Source organism: Pan paniscus, chromosome 16 (genome assembly GCF_029289425.2).
Source record: "Pan paniscus chromosome 16, NHGRI_mPanPan1-v2.0_pri, whole genome shotgun sequence".
In the NCBI taxonomy this organism is placed as follows: Eukaryota; Metazoa; Chordata; class Mammalia; order Primates; family Hominidae; genus Pan; species Pan paniscus.
This window is the reverse complement of record NC_073265.2, coordinates 39,119,403-39,136,106: the sequence shown is the minus strand read 5'-3', so window position 1 is coordinate 39,136,106 and position 16,704 is coordinate 39,119,403. Positions and strand designations below refer to the sequence as shown.

The 16,704-nt window shown below is 39.5% G+C and overlaps 1 protein-coding gene across 1 annotated transcript in view; it reads left to right on the top strand.

The window, feature by feature from the left end:
* Window positions 1-16,704, top strand: part of ATP8B4 (ATPase phospholipid transporting 8B4 (putative)) — a 266,536-nt gene that overhangs the window by 226,018 nt on the left and 23,814 nt on the right. The window contains exons 24-25 of the mRNA XM_063596635.1: window positions 572-755; window positions 1,308-1,531. Coding sequence (XP_063452705.1) covers window positions 572-755; window positions 1,308-1,531 — 408 coding nt within the window. The remainder of the gene's footprint in view (window positions 1-571; window positions 756-1,307; window positions 1,532-16,704) is intronic.

Here is a 16,704-nt window from a genome sequence, read left to right as displayed (position 1 = left end):
GCGTGCCCCCCTTTTGCACAGGCCTCTCTGGGTTTCAGTCACTGTGTTCTTCAAGGGACAATCCCCAGATCATCTGCTTTTCATTTTGCCTGCACATTAACAATCACAACAAACTAAATATACAAAACAACAGTGCAAAGAAACAAAAAGCCCATCAGATAGAATAAACAAAACATCATCATTTGTAGTTCATTCTAAACTTGGTGAGCTGGTAGATAGGTTCTGTCTTTTGTTTTCATCAATTTTAATGGTTTCTAGAACTTCTCCAGCATTTAACTCTCTCTCTCCAGTGCAGCATGATATCAAGGAAGACATATAAATGGCAGTTTCGTGTATTTTTATTTTAAAATTCCTTAGTAGTATTTTAAAATTTGCTTAGGAGTTCAATACTCATTTCTTTGGTTGTTGTTGCTTGTGTGATTCTGAATCAACAATGACTTTTTGGAGTGAATGAAATGGTTTAGCAAACAAATGAAATGGTTTTAGCAAACAAAACAAGACATTTGTCTTGTTTCTCAACCTTCATTTATTGTTTCCTGTTCTTGTTTGAATTTTATTTTTAATCACACAGGCTCATGCCCTAGAAAGTGATGTCAAGAATGATCTCCTAGAACTTGCTTGCATGTGTAAGACTGTAATTTGCTGCAGGGTCACTCCACTCCAGAAAGCCCAAGTGGTAGAGCTGGTGAAGAAGTACAGAAATGCTGTTACTTTGGCCATTGGTGATGGGGCCAATGATGTCAGCATGATTAAAAGTAAGAGGATATTTGCTCAATGGGGTATGCTGCATACATGGGGTCCTCAGTTTCAGCATTTGGCAATATATAATCACTAGATTGCATTAAAATTTAATTTTGCCAGTGATTCTAAAATGAATGATACTTCTGGGTCCAATGCTACCACCATTATTAGTATTCGTAACAAAATTTCTTTGTCTTTAAATAAACCATTTGTGTGTTTTTAGGCTAGAAAAAGACGTCGTTCACCTTTTACTATTTGAGGAAGTAAGTAGCTACGGTGTAGAGGAAAGAACACCAGACCCACATTTGTAACATGTGACTTTAACCCCATCTTTGCCACTTACAAATTGTAAAAACTTCTGTAAGTCACTGAACTTTTCTGAGGCTGACTTTCTCTTTTGTAAAACTAAGATAAATATCTATCATAAGTGTTTCATGAGATAATATACGTGAAAAATTATAATTGCAATGGCTGTAAGTTTTCCGTAAATGAAAGAGGAATGACAAGTTTCCGAAAGAGATTGTGGCTTTGTTTTGGGAATGACAGTGTTCCTCTTTCCTTTGTAGGTGCTCACATTGGTATTGGCATCAGCGGCCAGGAAGGATTGCAAGCAGTCTTAGCCAGCGACTATTCATTTGCACAGTTTAGATATCTCCAAAGGCTTCTCCTTGTTCATGGAAGGTGGTCTTATTTCCGAATGTGCAAATTCTTATGCTATTTCTTCTATAAGAATTTTGCATTTACACTTGTGCATTTCTGGTTTGGTTTCTTCTGTGGTTTCTCAGCCCAGGTTGGTAAAAGCATGTTTTTTTTGTTTTTGTTTTTTTTGTTTTTTGTTTTTTGTATGATATTACAAATGACTCTTCTTCATAGCTCTTTACTAATAAATTCAGAGCATTTTTTAATGGCTGATTCAAGTAACAGTATTACAATTATGTAATTGATAGTTGACTTGAGCTTTGCACCCAGGAAGAATATGTATCTAGCTGGAATTTTATTTATTTATTTTCTTATTTAGATAGTCAACCAGTGAGTACTCCTTCCATGCATACTTTAGTTTTTGTTGAAATGTTTTTGGTATGATGACAGGTAAGCTTGTGGTAGAGTTTTAATTTAGAACAGAAGTCTGCAAATCACTAATAAGAAATGTTGAGGTATCTTTACTGGGAAGATGGTGTCTTATCCAACACACTAAATGTATCTGGACTGATTGGTACTCTGACATCAAAGCTGTTTAGACAGCAATTCATCAGCTAAAAGTTGATCTATAGATAATGCTGGTAGGAAGAAAGAAAATTAGCAAATGTATAAATTAGGATTCTATTTTTATATCGCTTCTTATACATTAAAGGATAGTTATTTAACCACACATCTTCAATATCAGAAAAGTTTTGACCCAATGAATCAACTGTAAAATGTAATGTCTATATCATTTAAATATACTTATAAATTTAAAAAATTTGTTGCCAAAAACTTAAATGTAGATATGGCATTGACATTTTGAACAACAATACAAGAAAAAGATTGTCCTTGAAAATGAAATGGTAACCATAACACTCAGAGATTTATTCAATTGTTCTTCCCTTCTTTGGGTTTAATCAATGACACTGGATCCAACAATATGCATGAAGGTGATTTTTAAAAAATCATTTTATTCAAAAAGACTGAGGATAAATGAAATCTTGGCATCTTCTTCTTACATGTGCTAAGGGAGATTAGTGAATTCCTTTTTACAATGAAAATACATTTTCAACATTTTTTCCTTCTTCTGGGAAATTAAGATTTCTTAAAGTGAGGCATACCTGTTCCCATTCCTAATTTTCTCTTTTTAGGATAACATGCCCTAAACTAAGAGTAGATTATGTTGATATTTTTGCCTTTTTTTGGTTACTCTCTTGACAGTTGAAGTAAAGCAGAGTCTTGATTTTAGCTACTCAGAAGTAGAAGTTATCTTAGTGCTACTTCAGAGTAGGCGTGGGGCTGGGGTTATTTGCACGCTCATAATTCCTCCTTTGTCCAACAAAGACAAGCATTGGAATGTGGCCTGGGGCTTCCTAGTCTGCTGATTTTCCTTCCACATAAGAACAAAGCAAGACCATCTGCTAACGGGTGTTTCTAAGAGATCTAATTTTCATATTCCAAAGGCTTAAGGCTGAAGAATCTCAAGACTATGAAGGGACAAACCCCATTTAAAAACTCTTAGAACACAGAAGAGTAGTCAATGATTTGTATTTGCAGACACACAAAGCTTGAATAGGCAACTGTTCCACTAAGTTGTCTGTTAAAACTGTGAAGTTGAAACTAATGTTCAGTGACTTCTAACCTCTACATTTAGGTCATTTTCTGGGTTCTGATAAAATCGGTCAGAGCCAGATATTAAGCAACTAGAATTTTTATTCTTTCACTGGTATTTGCATTTTAAAAGAGAACAACAAGGGAGAACAATAATTGCCCCAAAGACATGAGCAGCTTGATGGTTGAACCCAGCTGTAAGGCACACCACCTGTCTGTGATTAGGTTTCTGAAATGTTTGATTTAACTAACATGTTTCTTTTCTGTGTCCCTTCCTTTCCCTTTTGTTTTTTTACACTGAAAGCTCTAGCTAATTGCACAATCTTCATTTTGAATCCATTGTTAGTCCCAGTTGACCATCTGTGTTCTTTCTTAAGCCAGTGAATTGGGTTGGACCAGTGGTTCTCAAGCTTTAGCGTGCATGGGAATCACCTGGAGGGCTGGTTAAAGCACTGCCCACTGGGCTCTAGCCCCTAGAACTGTACTTTGAGAACCACTGGGCTAGAAAACCTAGAAGAGTATCCCAAGTTCTGCTTCCTTGAACCCAGACCAGAGTAAAGTCCAATCTGCTGACTTTTTGTTTTGTCAACAACATTAGACCGTATTCATCTTTTCTAAAGCAGAGGGGCCAGTTAAGCCAACAGCTGATCTCCCCCAGTTGAATTTTTCCAGAGGATTTAAAATCCTTTCAGCCCTCTTATCAGACCACTGTCCCTGAAGCATATTTTACCTGCGCTAAGACAGGGCCAGGTGGAAAAGGGATGTCTGTTCATGGTACAGGATTTCTTTCCCCAGTTTAGCCAGTCTATTATATCTTACCTAGCTTAACCATTAGCTCCTTGAGGAAAAGAAGTACATCTAACTCATCGATACATCTGTAATAAAATCTTGAATGTTACCTGCCATATAGAAGGCCTTCTAGTCATTTCATGTTGGTGGGTGTTTCTATAGTCCTTTCCCATGCTTGAGGCAGGTGCAGCAAAGAGAGCCATTCCGACGTGCCTACAGTCACTCACACAGTTGCCACTTACTCTACCCACCCCAGGGGCCATCCCTGCAGGCTCTGGATCTGGTCTGTTTAAACGTGTGCAGCCTGATCACCACTGTGGCAAAGGGGCTCAGGGTCTTAAGATCTAAATGCGGTTATGGAACTGATTTCAGAATATGGAATGCTGTTTTTCTCAGTTGTGTTAATATTAATATGATACAATAGTTAATTGGGCTACAGGTGATACATTTCTTAGTTATTTATACATCCTTTCATTCTAGGAAAGATATAGAGTGGATTTTCCAGGTGTTTTGGCTGGTTCTTGTCTGATTTAAATAGGGCAGGATACCTTTTTTTACGCAGAGGAGCAATCACCATATAAAAATAATTGGGCCTCTGAATAGGAGTCCTGGACCGCTCTCTACTTTGCCCCAATTTGTATGATGACCTTATCAAATTGGGACCAAAGCTTATACTGGAAAGGGTACTTTGGTCCCACTATTTAAGGATTTCACTCATTTAATAAATATTCACTAAGCCTTTGCTATGTGTCAGGCCGTGGTGCCTCCTGGACCTTATGTCCTGGGTATGTTAAGAAGTGTGCTCTTGATGGGCATGGCAAAGTGTGATCTGACAAATTTTATTAGCTGTTCATGTTGTGGAAGGTTTAAGGTTTTATTTCCAGACTTGTTAGAGAAGCAGATAGGCTTTCCAGGAGAGTGACAAGTAGTAATTGCTTATCACCTGTTGGAGAGGAGAGGACAGCCAGTCAGTGACAGTACCCATGTAGTGGCTTCAATGCTGTGGGGTCAGCTTCTTTGTAGAATCATGATATTGTTGACACTAACAAGTAGGGATACAAACAAGTTATAATTATACCTAACATTTAAATAGTACTTACTATGTTTCAGGCATTGTCTAAATGTTTTACTTTTATTAGCTCAGTAGTTACAATAACCATATGAAGTAGGTTTTACAATCATGGTCTATATTAGCTTAATTATGGTAAAAAACACATAAAATTTACCAACTTAACTACTTTTAAATGTAGAGTTCGGTGGTGCTAACTATGTACACATTGTTGTGTAACAGATCTCTAAAACTTTTTCTTTCTGCAAAACTGAAACTTTATATCCACTAAATAACAACTCTGCATTTCCCCTAGTGCCTGGCAACCACCATTCTACTTTCTTTTTCTATGAGTTTTCCTACTTTAGATACCTCATATAAATGGAATCATATAGTATTTGTCTTTTTGTGACATGCTTATTTCACTTAGCATAGTGTCCTCAAGATTCATCCATGTTGTAGCATGTGGCAGTATTTTTCCTCTTTTTAAGGCTGAATTGTGTTACATTGTATGTATATACTACATTTTGTTTATCCATGTATCCATCTATGGACATTTGGATTGTTTCCACCTCTTAGTCTATATCAGCTCTTTGTTCGATATTTTCTAAATAATAATATTTGGGAGTTCTACTGTCCAGTAAATTCTATTTCTTCCCACTCTCACCTCCCCATCTTCTCTCTTCAGGCTTAAAAATTTACAGTTCACATTAGTCTGTGAATTGTAGGCTCTGACAAGTCCAAATGTAAAGAAACACTACTATATTTGACTCCAAGATGCATATACATGTATTCTCACATCTGACATCTCTAAAACTTGGATATGTCTTTACAATCAAAAGTATATTACAATATCCTTTGATCTGGATTGAAGTCAGGTTTTCCAGAGAGCATTTGTGTGACTTCATCCAGTTCCCTGTGGGCACTGCTGCCAACCTAAGATCTTTCTCTTTCCAAAGATTTTTTGAATTCAGATTGCAGATTCTAGTGAATACCAGCTTGTAGTCCATGTTTTCAAGAGAGATTTTGTCTCTCCCTTTAGTTAGTGCAAAGTTGACATAGGCTAGTTTCCTTGCAGTCCCTTTCTGCATGAAGATTTCTCTTATACACTGAGGATGTAGCTCTTTGTTGCCCTAGCTTTATGGGAATGTTAGATTCCCCATTTGGTTGAATTTTGGCATTGATAATGGTATTTCTTACAATCAATTGTGCTTTAGAGTCAATGAGATTTGGTATTATTACCCAAACTCATTTTGCATGGAACGCTGCTTTTTCTAAGCAACACATATAATGTCCTGTAGAACAGGTGCCATATGGAGCTCACTTTGGGACATTCTGGAATGGATGCTTCTATAGCAACAATTTCAAAACTTGACATTGCCTCACTATTTATCCCAGTTCCAGTGTTTTGAAAACAATAAGATGTACAAACAGCAAAATGATAACAAGAATATTGTCCCCATAGGAACAGGCTCTTTATGTTTCTCCCTTTACAAAAACTTCCATTTTAATAATTAACTCTAGTCCAAGGGACAAAATACCCATTTTATATATCAAAATAAGGGTTTACGTTTAAACTTCTGCAAAGTCTTTTCCATTATTCTCAAAGTTTTTTTCATCTTATAAAAATATTTATATGTGAATATATCTCAACTTTTATACTACTACAATCATATTCTTTTATAGCTTTCTTATTAAAAACACAACTTGTCACACTTTAAGAAAGTTCTCTTGATTTACATTCTTCAAACATGTTATTTTTCTTAATGACATTCTGAAACCCAGATTATAAATTATTTAACTATTCTGAGTCTATAGACTTAAGATTTTTTTTTTTTTTTTTTTTTAGGTGAGTCTTGCTCTCTTGCCAAGCTGGAGTGCGGTGGTGTGATCTCGGCTCACTGCAAGCTCCACCTCCCAGGTTCACATGATTCTCCTGCCTCAGCCTCCCGAGTACCTGGGACTACAGGCACGTGCCATCATGCCCAACTAATTTTTGTGTTTTTTTAGTAGAGACAGGGTTTCACCATGTTAGCCAGGATGGTCTCAATCTCCTGACCTCGTGATCCCCCTGTCTCGACCCCTCAAAATGCTGGGATTACAGGCATGAGCCACTGTGCCTGGCCCAAGATGTTGTTTTTAATTTAATAATTTCTGTCTTCCTCATCTGTGAGTCACATGACATTGTCAACTTGCTAATAGAAAGACTTGCTTGCTATCTTGGGAAGAGAAAACAAAATAATGAAAAGGACAAACTCTTGCCCACCTAGAACTGGTTTTTCTCATTGGGAAATAAATAAGTGCATAAATCAGTCTAATAAAAACATTGTATTTAGTTGGGTGCAGTGGCTCGCACCTGCAATCCTAGCACTTTGGGAGGCCAAGGTGGGCAGATCGCTTGAGGTCAGGAGTTTGAGACCAACCTGGCCAACATAGTAAAACTTCGTCTCTACTAAAAATACAAAAAATAGCTGGACGTGGTGGAGCGTGCCTGTAATCCCAGCTACTTAGGAGGCTGAGGTAGGAGAATCGCTTGAACCTGGGAGGTGGAGGTTGCAGTGAGCTGAGATCACACCACTGCATTCCAGCCTGGGTGATGGAGCGAGACTCCATCTCAAAGCAAACAAACAACAAACAAACAAACTTGTATTTAAAGGTAATTTGAAAGCATGGGGAAAGGAGAAATGTGTGAGGATCTAGGATGACTTAGGAGGATCTGGGATGACTTAGGCACAATTAGTCTGCAAGCAAGTGTATGAATATTTTAAAAATTAAGTGGAGATCTGAAGGCCTGAAATTCTAGCTCCCTTCAGGGATTTGGGGCTTGATTTGCAGAAGGGTGTGAGACTGTGGAGTAAAAGGAGGACATCCCTCCCCTCATACACTTTCCAACTGACCTGTAATTAGCTAAAATCTTGTAATTTCTAAAATTCTGTTTAACACCAACTCACTGAGAAATACCTTTCAAAAACTTCATGGCATTGAATGGGGAGCTTAGCAGTATTGTCTATAGCAAGAAGCCTGTTCTAGAGCAGGTGTTCTACCACTGTAAAGCTGGAAACTCTGGTGTTCCCCAGCCACACCCCACATGGGAGTGGCCTGGCATGTTCGCGGTATTGAAGACTGGCTGTGAAGGTGGCTCGGATTTGGAATTGGGATTGGCAGGGATCATTGTCTCTTTTCCATTCCCTGTTTTTCACTGGAAGGGCCTGATTAGCAACAGGTTTAACTGAAAAATGTTTTGGCTTTTTTTTAGTCCTGTTTTTCTAAGGACAATATGCTGTAAATGAGGCAAGTGAAAAGAAAACAACCTATTTGTAAGAACTACAGAGAATGAGAATTTTTGAATGGGGGACAATTTCACTGTCATACTCTCTCACCTCCCCGTTAAGATCACCCAACATGTGGCTTTGGCCTCCAACACCATGTGTTGGATGATGAGACTTTCTTAGCCCCTAAAGCCCCTTAGATAGCCACTTACTTCCAGTCTTTTAAAGAAAGTCAGCTATCTGAGGTCTTCCCACTCCCTGCCACCCCTCTCCTAAACTGCTTTAACAGGATTGAAAGCTCCATAGTGAAATGGAGCCAGTAGTAATAACTCCAAGGCCTGGCAGATTTGGTAATAGCCAGCATCTCTTTAGAGGCCATTCCTGGGTAGGCCTAATCTTCCATCACTTTCTCTGTCCAGTCCCGACAGCAGTGAGACTCTCACACATATTGTCCAATGCAGAACCTGTGGTCTGAATGCTTGTTCATTTACCAACAATAAACTGGGTGCCAATTTAGGGCCAGGTGCTCTGATGGCCCCCCAGGAACAACAGAGTGAATCAAAGGGATGCTGTTCCTACCCTCAAGGAACCTACAGTCTGGGAAAGATTTTATTTTCATAAATGCATAACAAATGTTGAATAATCCCATAATCTCCTTTCTTTTATTTCTCTACCAAAAATTTCTTTGGAATAAATTTACTATGGATAAGCCATGTCTTGGGGCCAACCTGTCAAATCACAGCATGATTCATAAGCGCCTAAATATTCTTCCGTGTACCTCTCAACAGATTGTTTGGAAGTAATCCTTTCTTCAGCTGAAAACATCTGAACAAATGTAAACAGATTGTGTTTTTTAAGACACAATGTTGACTTTCTAAAACACCAGCTTAATTATTTAATGAAGTGACATGTGCTATTTCTTTACTACATCAGTCTGCCTTTGGGGCCTGGTGGATTTTATCCAGGCAATTATTCTCTGATGAGAGCTCCAGCAGATTCCAGCCAATGCCCCATCCTGGTAGGTGGGCTGGGGCACATGTGTAGGCAAATCCAGCTGTGGTGTGCAAGGCTTCAAGAAGGCCGATGGGTGGGAGCATTACTGCCTGTGGGATGGTGGCACTTAGGACATCTGTGATGGATGGTGATGTGATGTAGTCTGGGTTGTAGTTGGTTTATGGACTTTCCTCTGGTTAACTTCAGTACGTTGCTTATGTTGTGATTGGCTTGAGATGTACAGTGAAAAGAACCCACGGACCAGACTCCCTTTTGTTTCCTATGTTGGGTGGAATTTCTTGGGAGAAGCAGCGGGAACAAAGAACAAAAAGTATGTATCTTGTTGAACCTAGAATCTTTACTCTGGCAGAGAATTTCAGAGACATTGAGTCCAGTCCCTCGTTTTACAGAGGAGCATCCTGATCCTGCAGGAGCTGAGGATCAGCGGTAGGCAAGGCTAGGACCGGAACCAAGTCTCCTGGCTCCCACTTCAGCGCTCTGCCTACTCTACCTGATGATAAGTGACCTCTTGGGTTGTCATAAATTTGGAAAAGCTAATGGCCATATCCTTTTTTTTTTTTAAACTGTCTTCCCTCAACCCCTAATCAGCAAATGTTTGCTTTATTTGGAATCTAAAGGAGAAATGTCCAGAAACACTCAGTTCAATATGACTATGTGGAGGAAATGAGCTCTCTATTGAAAGAGACCTCATGTCTTGCGGGGTGTGTCACAGCTTAGAGCTGTGGGAGGGACAGGCCTGTCCCTGGGCGAACTGTTTGTAGAATCATCTGGAAGCTTGAGGACACCTTCTGCTGGCAAATGCTCCAACTCAACTGCCACTGAGAAACAAATTAAATATAATTTGTTCTAATGAGATTTCCAGCCAGATTTCTGGAACAGAGAGGTTTGGATAAAGGAGACTAAGTCTCTAAACTGAATCATGGATTCTTTTTAAGGACATGCCTTATCCCAATCTATTATTGAAACCCACATGAGTTTTGTGGCATCCACTGTGGGTTTGGATTCACAATTTATACCTGTAACTTATTTTAAAAGCACCCTATGCTTTCAGGACTTTTCATAAAGAGGAACTGTCCCCTACCAAGGATACAGCTAAATAAAAAAAATTGGTTGAAGTCCTATTTAGAAAATTCATGCTTAAAACTACGCAACTACTGGTACTGTGTACTTGTGAGATGATATTATCTGATGACAATTTATCATTGTCAGTGAGATACAGGGCTGTGTATGTTTTTTTTTTCTTCAATTCTACTGTGATATGGAAGCAATTATCTTGTCAAGGCTGGAAAAACTTTAGTTCTGTCAAACAGTATAATAAAGCAACAAAAAGTTTGGAAAGTGACGTGAAAGACTACGACTAATCTTAAGGCTTTGAAGACTTCATGGATTTGGTTACCTGTGAGCCCATCTCCACCTGGCATGGTAGCTCTGCTCCCCCTCACCTTCCAGATGTGCTCTGGGGAAAGTCCAGGACTGGACGAGTGCTCAGGCCTGGGTCACTCCTCCTGGATGCTGCGAGTGGGTTTTTACTAATTACACAAATCAATAACAGATGTGCTGAGGCTGAGCACCTCATATTTATTCCACAATGTGTTTTCTTTAAATGACAAATGTTTTTTAAGGCCCCCAAAAGGTCATTAGATAGGTTTCCTCTGCAACACATAGGAAAAGGGGGATACACATCTCCAAAGAGGTAGTAAGTTCATCCTGTTATTTGAACAAGGATCTCAGCCAGTGGTCAAGCAGAAAGAGCAGAAAGCCCTTTGCAGCTGTTTAAGAACTTTATTAAGGTTTATTTAAATGTGTCATTCTATAAATCATAGGTTTTGTGTTCTCCAAGCTGTTTTTAGATTGTAATTTGTAGCTGGAGTATTTTTAACTCTATATAAAATGGTTGATAAGGCTGATAAATTGCTCCCATAAAGAAGGGAGCGAGGAGCTTTCCTTAAATAGAAAAAACAGTGAAGTTGGAAAAATGAACTCTCCTCCCTGTTGTTTTTTTCTGATCTGTGAAGAGACACTTATAGGATTTTAAACAGACTTGTGACATCTTGTAGTAGCATGGCTTTTCTCTCTTGTTCAGAGTATTGGAGATAGGGAACAAATATTTTGGAGGCAGAGGTGCCATGGCTTCCCCTGTGAGTACGGGTGCCCTAGGGAAAATGGTTTTTTGTGGGACTCCTTTTATATAAACAATTTGAGTCACCCAAAATCAGAGTGTCAACCTAGAAATCTGAAAAGAGTCATCATCCCTCAACCTCCACCCTGCCCCTCTCTTCAGGGCAGCTGGTCAACCTGTGTTGGGTGGGTTGGGAGGGAAGAAGAGGTGGTAGAGTGCCCGAGCATGCTTGGAAGGGGAGAAACAGGGAGGTTGATCTGGGCTCATGTGCCCCTCTCAGCTAGTCCTAGTCACCAGAAGGGGGCCTTAAAATTTTTCCAAGGGGATCTAAGGACCACAAGTAGAAGTGGGGCATTTACTAGAATAACTATTTGAGTAGCTGGAGATCTCTTGCAAGGATTCTTCAACAGAAACCTGTTGTAGAAGAAACATTGCTTGGCCAGGAACGGTGGTTTATGCTTGTAATCCCAGCACTTTGGGGGAGGCCAAGGCAGGTGGATCACCTGAGGCCAGGAGTTCAAGACCAGCCTGGCCAACATGGCAAAACCCCGTCTATACTAAAAATACAAAAATTAGCCAGGCATGGTGGCAGGCGCCTGTAATCCCAGCTACTCGGGAGGCTGAGGCAGGAGAATCGCTTGAACCCAGAGGGCAGAGGCTGCAGTGAGCCGAGATTGTGCCACTGCACTCCAGTCTGGGCAAAAGAGTGAAATTCTGTCTCAAAAAAAAAAAAAAAATTGCTTGTGGCCTTAATTTCTGTGAAAGACCCTGAAGTCTAAACTGTGCTAAGCCAATGCCCATATGGCAAAGTTGGTTTCTAAGGTAAAGGACTCAGGTTAACACATTTTGGTAGAGCCTGAGATAAAAACCAGAATTAGAGTGAACAGTGATTGAAATAATTAAGTATTCATGAAGAAAGTAATTGTACCAAGGTACTCATTTTTCTTTAAATCTTGTTCTGATGTTATATTGATCTCATGGCTACCATAGTTTATTATAGAAATAAATATCTATGGTTAATTGTCTCAATAAAGAATTCTATTTTTATAAAAATATGATTAGCATGAAAATGTACCTTTTTATTTACCCATTAAACACATCTCTTGAAGCTTGGATCCCTGCATGCTCCCCCCATCCTCCCTCCTTTCTTCCTTCCATAATATGGTGCTCACTTATTGAGCAGTGTCTTTCAGGTGCTGTCGTGGCATTTACCTCATTTCATTGAATGCTCACAGCCTCCCTGTAATCCTCATTTTATAGCCTAGGAAACCAAGACTCAGAGAGATTGAGTATCCTACTCAAATTCACACAGTTCTGTCTGCCGACTCCCTTACCCTTAAGACACCAGCTTCCTTTTATTGAGCAGGTGCTGAGTTTGGTTCTTGGGCCCCACGGGTGAGTTAGATTACCCGCTCTCAAGTAGCTCACAGTCTAGTGAGACAGGGCTAGGAACCAGCATATAAATAATTGTAAGTCAGTAGTTAAGAAGCAGTGAGGTATAGGGGCATCATGGAACTACCAATGAGTGGTCCAGAAGCCACTCATGGAGGCAGGGAGTGGCCAGGACTCAGAAAGGCTTCCTGGAAGACCTGCCCACTCCCCCTCCCATGCTGACCCTTCCAGGATCAAACATATTGAAGCAGATGAGAAGTAAGAGGATGGACATCCCAGCAGAGGAGACAACAGGAGGAAAGTTCCAGAAGTGAAGAATAGCTTGGGCAGGAACACAAGCCATCAGGTATCTGGGGAGTTATTTGATATGGGGTGTTGGAGAGAGGGACAAATCTCAGATTTCTGATTTGGATGCTGGGGTGGATGTGATGGTATCAGATACTGGTATAGGGAACCCAGGAGGGGCGTCTGGTTAAGGTAATATGAGGATGAGCTCTGGTCTTGATATATTAAGTTTGAATCTATGGTGCATCTATGGGAAAATGCCTAGTAGAAAGTTAAATATGTAGCATTTACTAAAAAGTTGTAAAATAATTGATTCAACAAGTATTTATAGAGTACCTATAGTCAACAAATATTTGTAGAGTATCTACCAATGGCTAGATCCTGCTCTGGGCATTAAAATTATAGTTGTGAGTAAATTTCTGTTTTCATGGAGATTATATTCTAGTGGGATGAAGACAGATAATAAAGAAATCAGTAAGATAATATCAGAATTGTTAAGAAAGAACTTGGTAATGTAAAAGGTCTCACTGAGAGGGTGAGGTGACACTGGAGTTGTGACCTGAGTGTTCAGAGGAAACTTCCATATGAATACCTTGGGATTAAAGTGTTCCAGGCAGAGGGTACAGCCAGTGCAAATGTCCTGAGGCAGGAATGAGCCAGATAAGTTGGAGAAAGCCCATCAGCGAAGCCTCAGCTAGGTGAGGGAGGGTGAGAAGGTTGTGAGGTGAAGTTGAAGAGTCTGGCAGGCAGAGGACCAGGAAGGGCTCTTAGGACATGACGAATAGGGAGTCTGGATTCATTCCAAGTAAAATGGAAAGCCATTAGAGGGTTTTAACCCAGGTCAATGCTAATGTTGTTATTTTAAATCAGTGGTACCCAATCTTTTTGGTACCAGGGATGTTTCATGGAAGACAATTTTCCACAGACCAGTGGGGGTGGTTTTGGGATGAGACTGTTCCACCTCAGATCATCAGGCATAGAACTGGCATATGCACAGTTCACAACAGGGTTCATGCTCCTATGATTATCTTATGCGGCCGCTCATCTGACAGGAGGTGGAGCTCAGGCTCGCTTGCCTGCCACTCACCTGCTGTGAGGCCTGGTTCATAACAGGCTATGGACTGTTATAGGCTGTTGGGGACCCCTGTTTTAAATGCCAAAAAATAGCATATAAAATTGTGTATGCTCTCAATTACATTAAACAAGGTGAGGGAAAAAGCCTTCAAGGAAACTTTTTTTCTTTTTCTTTTTTTTTTTTTTGGAGGCAGGATTTCACTTCTGTCTCCCAGGCTGGAGTGCAGTGGTATGATCTCGGCTCACTGCAGCCTCGGCCTCCCATGTTCAAGTGATTCTCCTGCCTCAGCCTCCCAAGTAGCTGGGATCACAAGGTGCACACCATCATGACCAGCCAATTTTTTTGTATTTTTGGTAGAGACAGGTTTCACCATGTTGCCAAGGCTGGTCTTGAACTCCTGAGCTCAAGTGATCCACTAGCCTCGACCCCCAAAGTGTTGGGATTACAGGTGTGAGCCACTGTACCAGGCCAAGGAAGCTTTCCAAATGACACCACTGATTGAGAGAGGTGGTTTCATGTAGTGATCAGTGTTGTGGGCATTAAGGTTCATAGGCTTGCAGTTAGCTCTGACACTTGCTTGGCTGGCGGTTCTCAAACTTTGTGATCTCAGGACCCCACTATCAATATTTATCATCTTAGAAATGAAAATGAAGAAAAAAATCTAAATACTTTTATTAATTTGTTAAAAAATAGTGAACCCATGACGTGTTTACAAAAGTAACATACTTTTAAGAAAAATGATTGTATTTTCCGAAACAAAAACAAGTTAATGAGAAGAATGCCATTGTTTTACACTTTTGTAAAACTAGTTAACATAATAGAAGACACCTGGGTTCTCATATCATCTGCATTCAACCAGCTGTGATGTCACATATCACACAGACTCATGAGAGAATGGGGTGAAAGGGTAAATACATAACTTTTTGTATTATTGTGAAAATAGTTTTGACATTATGGATCCCCTAAAAGGTTCTGAACTATACTTGGAAAACCTTTTTTTCCCCTTTGGGTTTTTTTTTAAATATTATTTTTAAAAATTGTGGGTACATAGTAGGTATATGTATTTATTGGGTACATGAGATGTTTTGATACAGGCATGCAATGTGAAATAAGCACATCATGGAGAAAACCTTTGCATTTAAGGTATGACATTGAGCAATCTCCTAACCTTGATAGGCCTCAGTTTTCCCATGTATAAACTGGGAACTATTAATAGTACCTACCTTATGTGGTTGTTAAAATTTAATGAGCCGATGTATGTAAAGCACTTAAAATGGCACAGAGTAGATGTTTAGTAAATATCAGCTATTTTTATTTCTTTTTGTTATTGTGACACTGAGTGGCAGCAAAACTTCTGAGAATTTGCAGAAACTCATTGAAACCTTACTCTGATTTTTCCTTCCTGTCCTCTCTTGCTCCAGTTGTGAAATGAGGCTTCAAATCTGAGTGCCAGTTGACAAATGCTGATAGTTGTCAAATAAGTGTAGCTTGTAATGCGAGCCCATTTGTGATGATGAGGGCACGCTATGCCAGACTTTCAGCTGTCCACAGTTGAGTACGCCATAATTTCTCAGATTCTTTCTTCTTAATACCTGGAACTGTCAGATGCCATCATCAATGAGTTGAAGATTTGTGTCAGCTGCTCTGCTTTTAAAAAAAAAAAATGGAAGTAAGTGTAATTCCCAATCTTGGCTTCACATTGGAACTACCTGGGAAAAATTTAAAATGACCAAAACTTAGATCCTTCTCCCAGAGATACTGATTTAATTGGCCTGGGGTGTGGCCTGGGCATCAGGATTTTTGGAATCTTCCTACTCTCTGAAATCTCACTGGGCTATAACTATAAAAGAAGGTCACATGTTTAATTTTTAAATTTTTTATCATTGGTAAAGTTTAACGAATATATTAAAAAGTATATAAATATCAGCTTAAATTGTTGTGAAATGAACACCCATGTACCATGATCCAGTGCAAGAAATATAACATTTCCAAACACCCAACAGCTCTCCTGCTTTTCCTCGAGACCTCTTTCCAATCCTCTAGAGGTGACCATTACCCTTTTAGTCACATTTCTTCTGTTTTATAACTTTACCATATGATTAGGAGTTCCGAAACAACATAGGAATAGATTTTCATACTTTCGCACTGTATTTAAATGCAATTATGCCTTTGTATCTGGCTTCTTTTGCTCAATATTATATGTAGTTTTTATTCATTTGTTTTGGGATATAGTTATAATTCTTTGCTTTTCATTATTCTATAGTATTCTGTTATATCGATACATGATAATGTCTTTATCCCACACTTGAAGGATGTTTTGGTTGTTTTTGTTTGGGGACTATTACGACCAATGCTGCTATGAGTATTTTTATATGTATCCCACTGCACGAAGATAGACATTTGTGAACATATGTATCTAGAAGTAGAGTTGGACACATTCACTCGTCAGAAGGAAGATAAAGAGGCTGAGCTGCAGTTTTGGTGGACTCTTGACAGTAGATAGGAGTTGGATACTGGGACCCTGTCACAACTGCTGCTCTGGGCTGGGACCCTGTGGGGTCGCACTGCTCTGAACCATGTACCTTGGGAATGTTGATAATCTACAGGAGGCAACTGACAGATTGAGCTGTGCCTTCAGTAGTTTCCTGGGCTGAAGGGAGAAGGTTCAGTGCCTATCAAG